Source organism: Bemisia tabaci, chromosome 8 (genome assembly GCF_918797505.1).
Source record: "Bemisia tabaci chromosome 8, PGI_BMITA_v3".
In the NCBI taxonomy this organism is placed as follows: Eukaryota; Metazoa; Arthropoda; class Insecta; order Hemiptera; family Aleyrodidae; genus Bemisia; species Bemisia tabaci.
The window spans coordinates 6,746,008-6,766,476 of NC_092800.1; the positions used below are offsets into that span (position 1 = coordinate 6,746,008).

The 20,469-nt window shown below is 40.4% G+C and overlaps 1 protein-coding gene across 1 annotated transcript in view; it reads right to left on the reverse strand.

The window, feature by feature from the left end:
* The window catches only part of LOC140225303 (uncharacterized), a gene marked incomplete in the record, with an annotated part of 187,734 nt that overhangs the window by 30,088 nt on the left and 137,177 nt on the right, over window positions 1-20,469 (reverse strand). The window contains 2 exon segments of the mRNA XM_072303742.1: window positions 8,819-9,002; window positions 11,305-11,463. Coding sequence (XP_072159843.1) covers window positions 8,819-9,002; window positions 11,305-11,463 — 343 coding nt within the window.

A 20,469-nucleotide genomic window follows, 5' to 3' on the forward strand; every position in this document is an offset into this window, starting at 1 on the left:
AATGTAATTCGCGCGGGGAAATTTGGCAACATTGAATTGTAGTTGCGATCCTTCGTGAGGGAAACAACGCACTTTCACTATTCAAATTTTTATCAATTTCATCCTTAGAACTCTTATGAGTTATGGAAAGAATAACAATGACAATTTATTGTCATTGTCTAGTGGTCCATTGTATGTACAGATGCTGCGCGAGTGAAAAAGTCATGAGGTTTCCGGTCGATGAAAAAAAAACCCAGATTTTTCCCGAAAAATGAAGAGGAAAAATCAATAATCTTCCAGTTCGTAGTTACAAAAACTGATACGATTCAATCACGGCTCCAAGTCCGCGTGTGATGTGATCGCTCTTGGTTTTCATTTTCAAGTCGTTCGGAAAATTTGAATTCATTTTACGTGTGGAACGGGATCGCGTGGGGCTGATCGCACGGCCATCCGGAATACCCGGAAAATCCGTGCCTCCCCCTTCACTTTTCCGATTTTTCCAGGGCCTCGCGGCGGAATGCAGATTACTGCAGAGCTCTTGCAGGGAATAAGTTCTTGAAAACTGGGCACAGCTTAACCGTGGCTTAACTGAATATTAAGCAGTGTTCCCACGCAAATTGAAAAATCCACCCGATCCGTCATTCGCGTCACGTAGCCATGGTTTAAACAGCTTTGTAACACGAGTAAAAATGTATTCGGCGCACATTTACTCAGCATTCCAGTTGAGCGTGTACCTGTCTCCACCGCAAATATCGGAACACGTTACTCGATACAAGAACCGCTTGGGGGTCATCTATAATGTAGAGGGGACATCCACAACTCGATATGCGCCAGCATGTAATCCTGGAGTTTTTTTATACAGTTCAAATATCCCGGGGAAGGGGGGGGGGGATAATCTAACGCTTGCCGTCCCTGAAGTCTCAGTCCAGTCCCTAATCAAGCCAGCCCCAGGTAACCGTTGTTTAAGACCATCAAACTCGGGTCACCTGCGGGCTGATTATTGAAATTGATAGACAAAGCAATAGACAAAGAAGACAAAAAGGATATGGAGAGATCCTATTGGTGGAAGCGGGTGGTTGCAATGGACAAAGGAGGTAGGTAATAGACTAACTAACGGCAACCCACGAGAGACTCGACAGTTAGTCTATCATTACCCCCCTTAATCTATGAGAACCACCCATTTCAACCAATAGGATTGCTTTATACCCCCTATGTCTTCTTTGTCTATAGCTTTGTCTATCAGTTTCAATAATCGGCTCGCTGGCCGGGAATCGAACCCGGGACCTCTCGATCATAGAGCAAGCGTTACATCTACACTGCCGTGCCAAGGAAAAACGCTGCAGGAACATTCGAGAGTGACCAAATTTTCACGGATAATATATTAAATTTGAAGGAAAGTTAAGTATATTTTTTCTTTAAATTTCCAAATATCTTAGATCAAATTGCGAACAAAATTTTCGAAAAAATTGAAGGAAAATATCCAAAATTTTCCAGGTAAAGTCGTTTTACGTCGAAGGAAATATGGCAACGTCTGAGGGCTCTTGCGGCGTTCTTCCTTAGTACGGCAGCACATTGATTGTATTGAATTTACCACATTGAATCGTTTGAGTCAACCTGGCAACATTGAAATGATGTTACGTTGCTTTAACCGAAAAACGACGAATTATTTAGTAGACAACATAAGTTTTTTCCCGATTTAAATACACAACTTTCCATGGAATTTCGATGTCTTACATGAAACGATGTTCATTTTGTCACATATCGGCGATGTAACAACCAGACCCTCGTATCTCGTTAGCGGTTTTTAAAATCTCCGCTCTCATTTTATTTTTTTGAAGGAGAACAAATCAATATCATTCCATGAAATTTTTACAGAGTTCTTTTCGCGTAGCGATGAAAAACACGGAAGTTGTCGAGAATTGACGTTAAGTGGTTTTCCATTTAAAAAATAAAGTATGACAGGAAGTATACAACGTCACAAACCGAGATACGCGGTCTGGTAATAGGCCTCTATACAAGGTTTGAATTTCAAAAGTACGTAACATGTGCAAAGAATGTCGAAGGAGAGATTGCCCAAACAAGTTTTGGATTGGGTACCACCTGGGAAGAGGCGACGGGGACGTCCCGTAAAGGGTTGGCGGCAGGGCGTTGACGAAGAGATGTTGCGGTGTCAGTTGCCCGATAACCTCTGGGAAGACAGGCATATGTGGCGTTTGGGTGTCGTAGAACGCCAGAGTGCGTTGTAAAGCGACTTTATATATATATATATATATATATATATATATATATATATTATATATATTGTGTGTGTGTGTGTGTGTGTGTGTGAGGGTGTGTGTGTGTGTGTGTAACATGTATTATCTTCAAAATTTCACGAGGAAAACAGGGCCGGATTTACCTACTTGCCGCCCATGGGCCGCCTGTATTTTGCCGCCCCTTTCTCATACTTTTTGGAACATCGAGCAAAAGTTCATGGAACTTTGCGCGAAAGTTAAGTTCCGTAAACCTATCTCTGTGTGGACAAGGTCTTCATTTATAAGAAATGAACTAAAAAATTATGAAAAAATAAACATGAATGTGGTTCAATAATTTTAATTTCCGCCACCGTGCCTACCGCATTGTGTTTGGCGCAATGCGTGAAGTATCCCTACAGTCTTGCAGGCGCTACGCGTTTCACGCCGACCGCTGCTCACCGCACTGTTTTTGACGCAATGCGTGAAGTATTCATGGAATCTTGTAGGCACTAATATGTGTTTCATGCTGACCGGCGCGCCGAGGGCTACCCATTTTCATCGCTAGTCCTCGTCATCATTGCTCTCTGCGCCGCGCCGCTCCAGGCCAAATTGCGTGTTTGGTTTCTCTCTTAACTCGACTTATTGAGGGTGCTGTCTTTTGTATCACTAAGACAAAATTAGAAATTACTATACTCTCAGGAAATGAGAGATTTTGTCGCCTTTTCTCGTGTGTACTTTTGTTTTTGTAAATCAGATTTTTTTTTTTATACCTACACTTTAAAAAATTGCACATTTTTGCCGCCCACCAATCATTTTGAAGGGTCAATGACCTATGACCTACCAATGTATACATTTGTAACTCGGTCAGGGAGGCGTTTGGCTGGTGGTACAACCACTTCAGGGTTGCCAAGTTGGGTGATAAAATTGTATAATTTAAATTGGGAATGTGCTGCTTTTTCAGCAGTATCTACCAACTATGAGCCACTTTCATCGGAACGAAACTGATAGCGAATGATCTTATTCGGTTTTATTTGGAAGTGAGTCACTGTGTCACGAGGTGAATCCCTACTTTTAAGAGTGAATGACCTCATCGTAGTTTGTATACTATTAAAGGCCATTAAAGGTGAACTTGTCTGCTATGATAGAAAACTACAAAAACCCTCAAAAGGATTTTTCGGGCAGACAAGTTCACCTTTAATGGCTTTTAATAGTATATAAATACGATGAGGTCATTCACTCTTAAAAGTAGGATTCACCTCGTGACACAGTGACTCACTTCCAAATAAAACCGAATAAGATCATTCGCTATCAGTTTCGTTCCGATGAAAGTGGCTCATAGTTGGTAGATACTGCTGAAAAAGCAGCACATTCCCAATTTAAATTATACAATTTTATCACCCAACTTGGCAACCCTGAAGTGGTTGTACCACCAGCCAAACGCCTCCCTGACCGAGTTACAAATGTATACATTGGTAGGTCATAGGTCATTGACCCTTCAAAATGATTGGTGTTGATGCTGACACAATGGCACACTGACCAAGTTCCACACTGGTGGGTCATTGACCCTTGAAGACGATCGCTGTTGATCGCGGGAATTTCGCATTGTTAAAACAATGACATACTGACCAAGTTCCACACTCATGTATAGAGAGGTCATTCACTCCTACAGTTTCTCACTGCTTGTAACATGCCGACCGCCATAAGGTGACCAAAAACAGGGCACGGCAGGGGTATTTCTAGCGGGATGATAATTGAAATTGAACGTACTTCTGCCAAACGAAACTATGTACATTAAGACAAGAGCCATGAATTTCATGAGAATACGTACATAACAGGGCTCACGTCATAATGCACACAGTTCCAATTGATAGACAAAGAAGACAAACGGGCATTGTAGTTGAAGTTGAATTTCTACGGACGATTTGTTTTGGGCGGAAAATCCAGATTCAAGACTAGAAAGAGCAATGCAATCAGTCGATCACATTTTACTTGCTACCGATACATTCGAGTTCATTCGAGGGATTTATCTCAAAATCGGTTTTTTATTTATTTTTGGCAAGGGATTTATTTTTCATTTTATTTTTTTCCTTTCGAGTAAGTTTTTGGAACTTTTTGATGATTATTAGTCTTAGTGGACCTTGGGAATTCATCAAAGGTTTTTGCCTATCTTATACTTGATTAAAAGGAAGTGACACGTCAATTTCCTCGACCGGATTTTTTGCCCGAAAAATGTTTTTGAGGGTTTTTGTAGTTTTCGTCTTCTACGTAAAATTTTGAAGAGATAATTTGTGGTTTTCTCTTGTAGTTCAGCAGTGGCGAGGCGTGAATGATCGATTATCGATATTTCCCCATTTAAACCTATGGTAAAGAATCGATTATTAAGGTGTTCGTCGTGAACACCCCGTTGATCGATTCTTTTCCATAGGTTTAAATGACAGATCAATCGATATATCGCAAAGCACGCCACGCCATTGTAGTTTAGACCTTGTCTAATGACCCATTTCATCGTCGATATTCGACTTACCTGACAGGTGAGCTTGAGATCGCTATTCGAAAGTTTGCCGAATTTTGCAATAAAATAATACGCTTTTGTAATCAATGTTTACCGAAATGGGGGTCTGAGTCTCCGTTGGATTCGACAGTGACGGTCGGAAAACACGTAGGCGTGGTTGAGGACGACGGCCGTGTCCCCGACATCAAAGGCGGGAAAGCGATCCGCCGCGGTATCATCCGGCCGGATATTATTTCTTCCCCGTTCGAATCGGGAGCTCGAAGTTTCCCGTGCTGTAAGGAAGAACGCCGTATGAGCCTTGTGACGTCGCCAGGTTTTCCTCGATAGAAAACCGAAATTACCGGGGAATTTGTGAATATTTCTCCCCAAAATTCTTGGAAAATATCGCACGCACTTTAATCTAAAATATCTTAAAATTTAAAAGAAAAATGTGCGGTGAATGTCGTCAAAAATACATGTTTCATCAAGGGAAATTTGGCAACTCTCGAATGCTCATACGGCGTTCTTACTTAGCACGGCAGTCCTGTTCCCCAGCTGCGAGGAGGGTCAAACTTTGATCAAACAGTTTTTATTTATCAAAGAGGCGAAAGTTATGCATTTCCTGTCGGAGCACCCGTTGTTAGCATGCTCACCCTTGTTACTGTCGGATCGCGGACACGTCACGCACGGGTTCAGTGGATATTCGATTATCGATATTTCTCCATTTGAAGCTATGGTAAAGAATCGATTGTTAAGATGTTTTTGGCGAACACCCTGTTTATCGATCATTTTCTGCGGGTTTAAATGACAGATCAATCGATGTATCGCAAAGCGCGCCACGCCACGGGGGTGCGATACTCCCGTCGCACCGTTTTATTTTTGCTGAGCGTGTCCGATTGAGGGTTTTCAGCATTTTTTTCTGGGAGAGGAAATCCTTTGCTCCATAATCACGGTTGCATGAGGAATAAGATGGAAGGAAGAAAACAGGGTGAGAATGATGAAGAACTTTTACCGATGAGACTTTTTTCAATACGAGAAAAAGAGTTCGGTCATGAATCGTAAGTGGAGAATTTACAGGTGTCTCAAAATTGATGAATTTTGTCTTCGAGATTGTGAGTGAACCGAACAAGAAGACTGTGTATGCCGCATACAGCTGGCGCTTAGTTCCGTTTGGTAGAATGTAGAGTTCTGCTTTTCCATTTCCCCGAAGGTACTCTCGCCCACTTTTACATTACTTTTTATCCAGTTTCCTACAGCAAACCCCATATTTTCAATTCGTCTTTGGTTCCGCTTAACAGAAATACGTCCAAATTTGAAAGCTATACTGTCGTGCTGCGGAAGATCACCGTAGGAGCATTTGAGAGTTGCCAAATTTCCTACGATGAAATTTGCATTTCGTAGGAAATTTATGAAAATTTTGCTTTAAAAGTTTCAGCAGCTTTAGATGACACTGCGATCAAAATTATCTGAAAAATTTGAAGAAAAATATTCATAAGTTCACTAGAAAATTCGTGTTTTATCAAAGGAAATTCGGCAACGCCTGAAGGCTCATATGGTGTTTCCTCTTAGCAAGGCAGTTTAGAATATGATATTTCTCAAAACTCTGTACCTACCCTAAAACCTGAATGGCAACCCTGCTTTCTATTGTTTCCAGTCTAGGAATGGTATTAGGAGCAGAGCACTTAATCGCTCACAGGAGGGCGGTCACCATTTCAATCTATATTTCCCGTGCCCCTCTCGGCTCATGGAACCTTGCCAATATCCTTTGAGCCCCGCTTCACAAAAATGACTGAACGGGGCCCAGTGAAACACTCTTATTATTAATTTTTTATTCCTTTTGGCATGCTGTATGCTCCTTCTTCGGCGTATCTCTTCTTAAAAGCGCACGTCATGTCTGGCGAGAGACGGACCGACGGAGAGATGAGTCCGGAGTCGGGCTGAGTGCCCTGTGGGCGGGTCTCCAGGCAATTTCGAGGGCTTATTTGAAAAAGGACGTGGGTGCTATGAGAATTGCGCCGCACTTACGAACATCCTCGAATAAGTCGTTTATTTGACTTCAGGATCGATCAATTCATTTGTGTCTCGTGGTTTTTACGAGCGAACTTATTCTAGTGCGTTGGTTAAGGATGTTGTTGTTTAGGGCAAGAATGGGCGGAATTCTCGCCCAATTCTTCTCACATGTTCGGATCGTTCAGGCACGGCAAAAGTGGCAACTACAACCGTAAAGAAACGTTGACCTAGTTGGTCTTTATCTTTTCTCATGAGACGCACACCATGCTCAACACACGCGTTGTGATGGAAAGACCTGTGGTTCGATAACCCACGAAAATTAGGTTCATGGACGTACAAAAACCAAGAAAATACGCTGAGCCGTAGACCGTGATTCAGCACTCTTGGCTGAGGTTACCAACTTAGCAGCACAGTCTGGCAACCGTCCTTAGTAAATTTTCACTGCACTGGGCGACATTTTTTTCTTGCGTCTCACCACGATCATTTGACATGGTAGAGAGCAAAGTCAATTTTATTTATCCCCATGATATAAAGTAACAAGTCGCAGCCTAATGCTGCCGTGCTAAGGAAGAACGTCGTATGAGCCTCCAGGCGTTGTCTTACCTCCTTAAATGAAAAACGGCTTTACTGAGAAAATTATGGATATTTTTCTTCAAAATTTTCAGACAATTTTGTTTGGTATTTGATCTGAAATATCTGAAAATTTCAAGGAAAAATATACAAAAGTTTCTTCAAAAATACATGTTTTATCTAATGAAATTTGGCAACCCTCAAAAGTTCATACGGCGTTCTTCCTTAGCACGGTAGAATGCTACATATCGACGGTGAAACTACCAAACCACGTATCTCGTTTGCGGCGTTTAAAAATCTACGCTCACATTTTATTTTTTTGAAGTAGACCAAATCAATATCATTCCTTGAAATTTTCACGGAATTTTCTCCGCACAAAGAGGAAAAATCACAGAAATTTTCAAGACTGGATGTTAAGTAGTTTTTCATTTAAAAAATAAAGTATGACAGGAAGTCTGCGACGTCGCAAACCGAGATACGTGGTTTGGTAGTTTCACCGTCGATATGTAACTTATGAGATTGCTAGTCAGAATACGACTTAAAGTAAGCAAAACCATGACAAATTATGGCTTTTAGACTCATGTTTGCGGCATCATAATTGACTGGAAGGCTTCCATGGCTAAAATGAGCTATTTAACTATTTTCAAACTGAACTATTAATGAACGATTTTAATTGAGCATAAAATTCACTCCATCAAGAAAAGCTGAAAGCACAGAAATCCAGGGTGAGACCGTTTTCGATCCAAAGATGGGGTTAATACTTCATCTCATCAGTACCCTCCCTCTTATGGTCCGATTAGACTTTCTTTTTGAGAGCAGATCGCTCGCAGAAATTCCATATTATCTAAAATATTGTCAAAAATTAAAACGCTCAGTTTTTGATAGTTTTCAAAGGTATTTCTTTGAAGTCATCGCGGTTGTCTATTTCATCGTCAAAAATAATTTTATTCTGGTTCAGAATAAACCGAGTGAAATGTGACTCCAACTCACATGCGTCTATGGTATTTTACAGTCAACTAGAGTGAAGTGAACCAAAATATAGTCGAATTTGACTCAAAATTGGGGCTAAAGTGACTTAATCTAATATTCAACAGCATGAGAACAGAATGTTATGATTCTTAAGAGCATGTTCAAAGATTGTCATCGATACTTTCGATACATAGTTACAAATATAGTGAACTGAGGGGAATCACATGGTATCTGTGCGATTCCATCAATAAATAAAAAAAATAGTAAATCATTACTGTCGTGCGCTAAGGAAAAACGCATTATGAACCTTCAGGCTTTGCTAAATTTCTTCCGATAAAATACGAATTCTCAAGGAAACTGTTGGATATTTTCCTTCCAATTTTTCAGAGAATTTTCCTCGCATTTCGATTTAAAGTATGCGAAAATTTCAAGAAAATTGATATCTTCCCTCTAAAATGACTGCTTTATTACTTAGTGCGAATTGGCAATTCCTGGAGGCTTTTACGGCGGTTTTCCTTAGCGCGGCAAATTAGGTAACAGCGATTCGGATTGTAGAATGTCTTACCCGGTGCCATTGAATCGCCCGATGTTTAGAATACGATGCACTTGGATCTCGACCCTCTGTCCAAGATCAGGTCGCAAAAGATACCAGCAGGTTCCGGGTCCTTCCAGAGAGGGAGACTTGATCTGACCGTAAGTTTTGTTCGATTGAGCAGCAATTGTGGATGCATCAATCGTCACATTACACACTGGAACAGAATTGAATTACACGCAAATGAAATACCTATTACAAAAGCATCACTCATCTACACCGTTTTTTTTTAAAATTTATTTATTAAGTTATTTAGATTTATATGTTGATATAATTATTCAAAAGATGCATAAAGGTAATACTTAATTAGTGAAACTTAACTTAATAAGACTCTAGGACCGCCTGAGGGCATTATTTCGGGGGAAATTGGCTGTGTGTTATTGTATCGTTTATTCTTAGTTTCTAGGACATCTCTCATTTTGTATAGTATGTTCCAGTTACGACTTACACCGTTTAAGTCCAAAACTTTACAGTTTATAAATCAATGAATATACAACGAGAGAAACTTAAGTTTTAACATAGCACATTGCAAAGTCCTAGCTCACTCGTGGTTCAAAAAATATCGGTTTTATGGGATCCTGTGTTGCTCTATTACGACTTAGCGATTTTGAACGAGCATTTTATTCTGAGTTCCACGATACAAATTGATGAGGCATTTACTAAGCATTTAAATTGCGGTCTATTTCCAGTTCTAATGCAATTATTATGATATGTATGAAGTATATTTTATCAAAAATTGGAGCAAATGGCTATTACTGCAACAGTACACAGTGGTGCCGTGTGTTTTAATACTTTTTCATCCCTTTGCCTTCCGAGAAAATGTCTGGTTACTCAAAGGAAGCGAAGACAAAACCAACTGACAAAAGCCAACAAAAAGAATAGGTCCCGCTCACAATTTCCAGCGCATGTCCAAACAATTCTCTACGGTTCTGACCACTGCAACTGAAGTTTGAATGAAAAATAAACATTTCCTTTTAAGTAGAGCAAACAAGGTTTGGGATTCCTACGAGTGAGTATTTACTCGTGTCGAATAAATAAAGCAAGGGCTAAAGACTCGATTCGCTTGGTAGGCGCTCAGCGCCTTCTGTCTTCGCTTCATTCTTTTCTTATATAGTTGTATTGAGAATTGACGACGCTTTTATGTATACACTTTATTATTTCTCGCCGAGCAAATGGAAACAGAGTATTTTCTCGGAAAAAATAAATTTCGGATGCGTAAGGCTCTCCACACTTTCATGATCAAACCATAGGCGAAGTCCGAGAAATGCTTATCTCCAATAATTAATTATGACGTCCCAAATAATCGCTAAAGTTTGATAATCAATAAGAAAACCCACCAATAGTTTTCTTTTGGAATTTTTTTTTTAAAATTGTCTACACTGGTTCTAAAATATTCCCAAAAGATTGTGAGGAGATACTTAGTTTTTCTTTATTAAACGATTGGAGGTTTTGAAATGCGCTCCAAAGAAGATTCATATTTTTCAATTTTAGCCATCGAAATAGAATTTCTGATAAACTCAAGTAACGACTGATAAAAGAATAATATGAGCTAAAGATGGGTATTGTGGTGTAAATGATGGTAATTGTGCTAGTGTACTTGAAAGAAAGGAAATAATCGCGCTAACTTTTCGTGATATTTACAATAAAAATCGGTATCGTATCGATGATTAAAGTGCAAAATCGCGTATCTCCATTGCGGTGTTTATAAATCTCCGCTCATAGTTTATTTTTTCGAAGAGGAACAAGTCAACTTTATAGCTTGAAATTTAAGAATAATATTTTTTTTAACAGAGAAAAAAATCCAGGAAGTTTTCAAAAAATTACGTGGATTAGTTTTCCACGGAAACAATTAAGTATGACTGGAAGTCTACAACGTCGCAGATGGAGATACATGATCTCAAACTTTATCAACATTGGTCACATTTATTCACAAGTTTAAAAAAACAATCAAGAAAAATAAGTTTAAGAAAAAGAATGAACCTCCATATTCTGAAATTCTCACGGATTCTTTTCCAGTATATGCACATACAGTATTTTTGAAAAATTTTATGATCTATGAAGTTCATTCATTTTCTTTCAAAAAATGAAACAACACAGATTTTGAAACCGCGCCGAAATGCGTGTTTGCCGACTTTAGATATCGTCAAGAAAACTTGCAACGGGTCGCAAAACCCGTGTTACCAATTTACGAGAATCACCACGGCTCATTTTGACAATACTGAAAAAAAAATTGAAGTTGATTTAACATTCTGGACGTAAAAAAAAGTGTGCAAGAATATTCAAAATGCTGAATTATCAGCTACAGCAGTTACTTTAGCAATGCCAAGATGTAAAACTAACTGCCGTAGCGCGTAATTTAGCATTTTGTGAGTTCTCGCACACTTTCCTTACACCCAGAATATTAATGACCTTTGCTTTTTTTCGGTGAACGTGAGGGAACATGTAAAAGTTAAACTTACTATTGGTGCAGTACTGTTGGATGCCGCACTGGGCGCAGCGGTTGGGTGCGGCGAGACCGCAGTGACAACCTCCATCCGTGCAGCAGGCGCAATCATTCCCGGTTTTGTTGTACGGACAAGCGCAACCTGTAGATTTGCTCGTCCACAAATCCACAATACCTGCAACAGAGCCGAAAATACGGAATGTTAATTAACCGAAATACTGAAAAAGTCGCCTGAACTCCTGAACTCTAGAAAAAACGGAATCCAACCAGTAGCGAGATGATCGATGATCGCAGTGGCGTGGCGTGAAGGATCGATTATCGATATTTCTCCATTTGAAGCTCTAGTAAAAATCGATTATCAAGGTGTTCGTTGCGAACACCTTGATAATCGATCCTTTTCCATAAATTTAAATGGCAAATCTATCGATATATCGCAAAGCACGCCACGCCACTGCGATGATCGATATTTCTCCATTTGAAGCTATCATGAAGAATCGATCATTCAGGTGTTCGTTGCGAACACCTTGTTTATCGATCCTTTTACATAGATTTAAAAGGCAGATGAATCGATTATCGCAAAAGAACCAGATCGAAGAATCCTAGGTTTTGTTTGCCACTGAATTCTAAACATGAACACCGCGTTCTCGTACTCAATGTATCCAGTTGAATCGCTAGATTCATCCCGACTGCACAACACTTAGCGTAGTTTCTTAGGATGCATCTTGATCTCTCTTGGTTTATTCTATTTTACCCTGAACAATACAAAGGAGAGGTTTCGATACGGGCCGTATTGGGCCCGTCCTGAATCCCCTTAACTGTGCGATTTTTTGTTCATTGGAGGTTCACATCTTAAAGAATGCAACATGATTTGGTCATTTTCGGTCTCTTTACGGGTCTAATAGTGACCTAAACATCGGTCGGAAGACCGATTTTTGCATAAAATGTGGATCATGCGGATTTTTGGTCGAATGCCGAAAAATCCGCATTTTCTGCCACAGTTAGCGTCCAGACCCATTTTAGACCCGTCTTAATAATCGTCTTAGTGTCTTAATCATGATGTATTCCGTAAAGTACAGACCTTTAATGAACAAAAAATCGTAAACTTGAGGAAATTTAGATAGGATGGGCCTAAATGTCCCCTATCGATACTCCCCCTTCATCCAAATTTGAAATTAGGGTATTAAGATGACTCTTGAATAAATTTGATTAAAAGTTGACACTGAGAATTTTCCTCATAAAAATAAAGTTCGTATTACAGCCATTACTGTGAACAACACGGGTACAATTTATCGTATTCTATAGTCGCAGTCGTCAGATTTTTCTTCGCTGAGCGCAGCTCACTTGGGTCAAGTTGGGTCATGCAACTATTCGAGCATGAGTGTAGCGCTAGGTTGCATACCATTCAATTGAAGGGGTTTTGAGAGCGCCGTGCCGCGCCGCGCGCGTCGCGTGGGTACACTGCGGCACGGAACTCGTACGTTACAACTACAGCACATGGACCATTCGATGTAAACGATAACGAGACGTATGTTCCAGTGAGTTCCTGATTTCCAGGGTTGTCGAATTTCAAACGATATTTTATGAGCCTTTCCGTCATTAGCATTAGCCTCCTTTGAGAACAGAATAATATAACTTATAAGAGTGTTATACATTTGTAATTTGTAAAATTTGTTTAGCAATATGTATCGTTTATCGTGTTTAAGGAATACTGTAATGTAATACAGTTTTTCAGAAAAAAAAGATAAAAATATAAAAGGAAAAAGAAAAAGAAAAGGAAAAGAAAGAAAGAATGTAAGAAAAAGAGACATAGAATAGATGAAAAGGCGATCAATATAAGGTGACAAATTTCATAAATCTGAGGCATCGCCAATGCTATTTTCCCTTTGCTAAGTTATGCCATTTAGCCCGAGCTTTTAAGACACAGAGAGTCAGCTTCACCTAAGAAAACTTTATTCCACCAGCGGAGGTAAGAACGCTATTAACCGTTCCACCGTTGACTTCCGCGGTGTAGGCAAATCAGCTGAAAAACCCCCCATTGTCGCTCGTTTCGTCACGGGAATCTTCAGAAAACGAGCACCATTTCGCAACCGCGGTGCCTTGATCTCGTGATTAAATTTTCTCCATAAATAAAAATCGGATCTTGTCCGAGTGCTTCTCGAGAGCGGATTCCTGAGTCTTCCCCGGCTCATGAGTTCACGGCTGTAGGGAAAAAATATTTGCTTTTGACGGCATTTAAATAAATACCGCTGCAAATCTTCGCACTTGATTTTATTTACCTTTTCTCGCGCTTTCCCCTCTTTTTGTCGACTTTTTTTTATTTAGCACGAGGCTTCACGACCTCGTAAATATTCGAGGCGGCAAGTTTTAGATTTATTCTACGGCGCATTTTACCCTTGTGTACACTGCTAAATTTCGCCCATTAAGGGTCAAAACTACTTGCAGTATATCTTTTTACGTTTAACTTGAAATTCAATTAGTGTTGGTATTTAATTCTTCTCCGAGGAATAAAATGCACAAAAACGCCGGCGTTTTGCTTTCCCGTTTGACAGTTCTTCTTCTTCGACATAGCGAAATTTTGATTTCCGCTTTTCACATTTTCCTCACAGCGTTTTGTGCCTACCCACGGCAAAATTGATTACTTTTGTGAGTTTTCATGCGTTAATCGCACTACAGTGGCTGATTTGTCAAGAACACATTCTATTGTTCTCATCTATTACAGAGAAAAGTTAACCGATAGCAGCAGGGTTAAAAAAAGACCACAAAAAGACGTTTCCTTCCAGAAAATCCCGCAATATTGGTAATTTTCCTGATGAGCTTTATTTGGACGTATCTCTGTCAAACGAAACTATGCGTATTATGACGTGAGCTCTGTCATGCATATATTCTCATGGGTCTTAGGGCTCATGTCTGAATGTACATAATTTCGTTTGGCAGAAATACGTCCATTTTGTAGTAACTGCAAGTTTATTAAATTTTATAGAAGCGTCGTCTGAGCGGTCGATTTGGTATCATAAGGGGTACACTCTCTTACCTCTATGCGGCCCAACCCTTAGAGGACACCTCACGGGCCTCCGTGATATAATCTAAGAGAGCGGGCTCATATAGGAACTTTCTCGTATCGACAGCCCGAAAAATCATGAATATCGACCCGGCAGATCTTTAGGACAAACTGTGATATAAAATGAACATTGAAAATGTTTAAATGACAGAATTCACAACTCTATCACGTAATAATAAAACCTGGGTCATACTTCCAAAAATTGAATAAAGCAAGCTCATCTGGGGGCTATCACCTGTCGACCTGTCGACCACAAATATAATGAAAATTGGCCGATATAGTTGAATGTTAGAACGCCCTGTGACAAAAAAAAAATGAAAATTTAAAGCTTATAGTCTTGATGATATGTACTTAATATTACTCATATTGTATTAGGTAAGAATTATACTGAAAATTCTTTTCCTTATTTTTCAGACTTGGTTGTCTGTAGAAAGGATTGATTTTTTTAAAACCATTTATGGAAAAGGAACGTAATTACTAGATACTATTTTTAACTGTAATAGCGCCTCCGGAAGCTCTGCGACATTCAACCCCTAAAGGTCCTACAGAAAATTGCACCCCCTCATTTCATGTCTCATGCCGCCCATTTACAATTAATCAGGGCGTAATTACTAAACCGCTAAATGGATCGCACTAAGCGGAAAGAAACAAAGCCACATCAGTCATTGCCAAATTAAATTGGACATTTACTTATTTACATGAAAACGATTTTGGCGATTTTAGTGCAAGTTTCAGTGAATTTTCTGCTTAGTACGAAGAAAATTCCTCAAAATTTCCAAAGGAATCCGCAGAAACGTTCTCTCGTAAAAAAATTAAACTGTCTACTTAAATTTGGCAGTAGATGATGTGGTTTGGTTCCTTTCTGCTAAACTCGTCGCCGGCAGAATCATTTCCACTGATAATCGAACAAACACAAAAGATAACACGAATCTTCACAACCAACCGTTTGACACAACCGCAAGAATAGTCTCAAACTTACGTTGTTTTCCCTGAATCGTTAGTCGACCGCCTTCTTTTATCGCTACTCTCACCCGGAAAAGGTATCAAGATACCCCCACACTTACCCTACTTTTTGGCGGTGGCACGGCCAGAAAAGCGTAAGGTAACTTTTGGATGAACCTCGAACCGCACGTATATACATTCCGGACAGGGCTCAGCCGGCGATGCAGTTATGTCCGTTTGCCGACGAGCGTTTGTTCGAGAACGACCGTGCCGGTGAGAAACAAAAGCGGGGACCATTAATAGTGCGTTGCAGGTCTTTCGCGGCAGATAAATCTCCTAAAAGCCGGGGCGAGGGATTTTCTGGGCCAGCAAATATTTCATAGCGATTTTTCGTTTTCGTTCGCTCTTTGTCCCCGCCCCGGCCTGGCGCGGCGGAGAACTTTGACCCGACCGTTTCGGTAATGATTCTAATCACCCCGGTCTCCATCCTCACCAAATTTCCTACGATTATAATAGATTTTAAGCGTAGCTTAGTCTCCTTCGTTTCTAGGAACACCAAAAACACTATTTCGTGACCGTTACACCCAAGGAGATCTTTACAACGGAAAAATCGCGATTTTTTCACGATTTTTTCACGATTTTTTGACGATGAAATCAATAGGATCATCAACTTAGTCTCCTCTGTTTCTAAGAACACCAAAAACACTATTGCGTGACCGTCACACCCAAGGAGCTCTTTACAACGGAAAAATCGTGATTTGTCAAGATTTTTTGACGATAAAATCAATAGGATCATCAACTTAGTCTCTTCCGTTTTTAAGAACACAAAAAACACTATTTCGTGACCATTAAACCCAAGTAGCTCTTTTCAACGGAGAAATTGCGATTTTTTGACGATAAAAGCGCTAGGATCATCAACTTCTGAGCGATTATCCTCGATTTTGTCGTAATTTCTTCTTCGTAAAATCGCGTGCGACGAATCAAAATTTTATCTAAATGTGTCTAAATTTATTACGATTTTTGGTTCGATAATATTGCAATAAATAACCGTCAATAGAATCGCGACTTTTTTGCAAAATGTGGTGAAATACAAACTATCGCAATTTTTAATCCGATAATATTGCAATAAATCGACGTTGATATATAGCCCGTAAATACGGCTTCCACGGCTAGAGTTTTTTTTTTTTTTTTTTTTTTTTTTTTTTGTGTACCTAAAATATATCCAAACATCTGGAATGTCCAAAAGCGGTAATATGGCCAAAAACAAAAATGCCAAAAAGTGACATGATTTGACAAAATGACAACAAAGTGAGCTTGAAAGCTTTACATCAATATCCATGGAGATAATTGCTACTCTCTTTTTTTGCGACCTTTATTGTCAGATAAATACATAATAATATAGGATAAAGAGTAAAATACAAAATAAATGAAAAAGAGAGGCAATGTATAAATTGAAAGAGACTATCAAGTTGAAGGAAATCTATGGGTCAGGGTCGCGCCGGAACTACCATGTGGTATACCATCGGTAATTGCTACTCATGGAATTTTTTTTTACATTGGACATTTTTTACTCTGGACATTTATTTTTGGACATTTTTACTCTGGACATTTATTTTTGGACACTTTGAGCTATCACCGATCTAATTTCGAATTTCTCTGAAGTGCAAACCGCCATGAACGAAGTCTTTCACTCCGTGTGGATTCGCGTCGGCGCGATATCGTCACCTTCCGGCCAAAGTATCACAAGCGCCATGCGACGTTTCAAAATTTCCGCCGCGATTTTATTTTTTTGAAGAGAAACGGTTGGTTAAATCTATTTGAAAATTTCACTGAATTTTATCGGCAGTGCAAAGAGAACTCAGTGAAATTTTCGGACAGCTTCGTTGAACAATTTATCTGTAAAAAAATAAAATGACAGTGGAAATTTTAAAACGTCGCATGGCGCTTGTGATACTTTGACCGGAAGGTGACGATATGGCAACGGCGGGAACTGACCACGTCTCGGCGCGAAAGTGGACGGCGGGTTTCCTTTTTGTACGCTTAATTGTTTTTTTGACAAATGCCCCGTGAAATGCAGCGGCGGCGGCGGCTCGCGGGCCCCGAGCGGCGAGCGCGGTTTCAATTACGAGCGCGACGCGCGCCCCCACAATTTTGTTGTCTCAGCAATCACGAGCGCGGGCTTCAATTTTGTCGCCGGATTTGTCCCACCCGAATTCTACCCTCCCAAAGAAAAACGCCGTATGAGCCTTTAGACGTTGCCAAATTCGCTTTGATAAAATACGAAATTCCCAAGGAGCATATGAAGATTTTGCTTACAAATTTTCAGAGAATTTAAGTCGCGATTTAATCTAAAATATCTGAAAATTTCAAGGGAAAATATGAATAATTTTCCTCAAAAATACATGTTTTATCCGGGAGATTTGGCAACTCTCGAATGTTCATAGGGCGTTTCTCCTTAGCACGGCAGAATTCCCGATCGGAACACGGGAACGCAGCTCTAGATCGGGGCATTGTGTTTCCTGATGAGCTTCGCGTAAAGCGAGGATCGTTCTAACCGTAAGGGCTCAAACCTTTCAAAAAGGAAGGGAAAAGGAAAAAAAGGAGGCCTGGGAAACAAAAAAGTTAAAATTCTCAAATGGACCGCGTTAAACAGAAAGGAACCAAGCCACATCAGCCATTGCCAAATTTAATTGGGCAATTCAATATTTAACATGAAAACGATTGCGCGGATTTCCGTGCAAATTTCAGTGAAAAATCTCCACAGTGTGAAGAAAATTCATTAAAAATTTTGAAGGAATCCGCACAAACGTTCTCTCGTAAAAAATTTAATTGCCCGGTTAAGTTTGGCAATCGCTGATGTGGCTTGGTTCCTTTCTGTTAAACTCGGTCCAAATGTTTCATGTACAAAGGACCTTTCCGACCAAACTGCATCACTCACCCATTTCAAAGTTGTCGGGACTTGATTCGGTCTCGCTATCGTGTTGGAAGCACCTCGAAAAAATCCGGAATTTAGAGACCCCCAGACGACTATTTTCGTAATAACTCAAAAATTGACGAGGTCCCCAGACCCGGGGCAATCCGCGCGAACGTGACTATCCGCAGCCCCCGATAAGCCGGTTTATTTATTTCGCTCCTGATTTATTTATTCGTCGCGATTGATACGGCCAGATTACACATTCTGCCAATTAGCCTCGTAATTGGGTTCGAATCCCTGCTCGCGCGACCCGCGACGATCCCACTTGTTCCGAGCGGATTTCTCCGTCCGCTTGCTTTGACGGCGCCGGATTTTGCGAGCGACTTCCGGCCGCCGGACCGGAACTCCGAAGATTATCCGGAAATTCCGGGACGATCTGGTCAGCCGGGCTCCGGATTACGACTCCAGCTGCAGCAATGAGTTAAAAAAACACGGTCGAGCTAGCAAGCACCGATCATCGCGTTTTACATCGATTTTGGGATCTACGGTCAAAATTAGATTAAAGAATTGGCGTTGGAACAAGGCTTTATCGCGTATTTCACGATCGGTTATCTGAAAGATTTTACAATAATACATGGACTGAGTTTGAAAAGAAAAAGAAAAACCCCATCAAGTCTCATTTTGGAGGCAAAATGGTTAATGGTGCTTTTAAATTTAAATAATCGTTAATGTTCTTCTTGCAAAACTTCAAAATACAATGTTTTCACTTTGAATTTTCCACCGGAGAAAATATTGCAGCTAGTTAAATTCAAAACTACTCCTAAACCATCTTTCCCCAATTTGTTACTTAGTTCCTTTCCTTATCGATCTATTTAATATTGCGTTGTGAAAGTACCAACAGGCTGATTATTGAAATTTATATACAAAGCGATAGACAAGGAGGACATGAAAATGTAGTGATCCTGCATGGCGCAAGTGGATGGTTGCAATGGACAAAAAAGATGTAGACTAAATAACTGCAACCCACAAGAGACCCTAAAGTTTTGGTATCATTTTCCCCTTTAATCGATGACAACTATTCATATCGACCAATAAGATCGCTTCATTTTCCCTTTGTATTTTTACAAAGTTTATTGCTTTGTTTATAGTTAGTCCATTATTTTACCTCTTATCATAGGCGGGTGCATACACTTCGAGGGGTGGGGGGGGGGGGCTACCCCTGAATATTTTTGAAATTTAAGTATATCTAATTTGAATCAATGTCGTCATGGATAATTACCACTTACAAGCGTTCTCCCCTCTTGTTTTCTCAGTTTCCTTCCCTCCTTCCTTCCTTCCTTCCTTCCTTCCTTCCTTCCTTCCTTCCTTCCTTCCTCTTCCTTCCTCCTTCCTCCCTCACTCCTTCCTCCCTCACCTCCCTCCCTCCCTCCCTCCCTTCCTCCTTCCTTCCTTCCTTCCTTTATCTTCCTCCTTTTTTTCGGGTGGACGGGAGAGGGGCTGATCGGGCAAACGGGGGGGGGGGGGGGATTGCCTATGCCTCATGGTCGATAACAACCATACTTCAACCAATAGGATCGATCCATTTTCCCTTTGTCTCCAAGTTTTTTCTATCAATTTCAATTATGAGCCCGCCAGTGGGCGAGAAGTCTTAAGAAGGCCTTAATGAGAGTACCATTATTCACGGGGTAATTCGGAACGCAGGAAGAGGTGTTAATGAACACGGCGAAAAAAAGAGCAGAATCAAAACTCATCTTTATTCCTAGGACGATAAGAAAGTTTGCACAGCTTCGACAGTGATTTATGTCTCAATATTGCGAGTCGCCACCGGAGGAGTAATTGTTTTTCTTTGCTCGAGGCGTGCTTTGCAATACATCGATATCTCCCCAATTGAAGCCATGGTAAAAAATCGATTATTAAGGTGTTCGTTGCGAGCATTCTGTTTGTCGATCCTTTTCCATAGGTTTAAATGGCAGATCAATCGATATATCGAGAAGGACGCCCCGGCAATGATTGTTTTTCTTCGCTCGAGGCGGTAACCGAGCGAGTGAAGATATTTTTCCCCCGGAATATTTATCACTCTCATTAAACTCCGACAGTTATGATATCGATTCCGGCGGGGCGTGCACTGACTTCAGCGCCGCGGAAAAAAGGGGAGCGATTTAATTATAATTGCCGCGATTTACTCGCATCGACATGAGGATACTATTCGCGAAGTGTTTCACTCACCGCGATTACACCTCCTTTGAGAGGATTTCCTGTGATCCTCT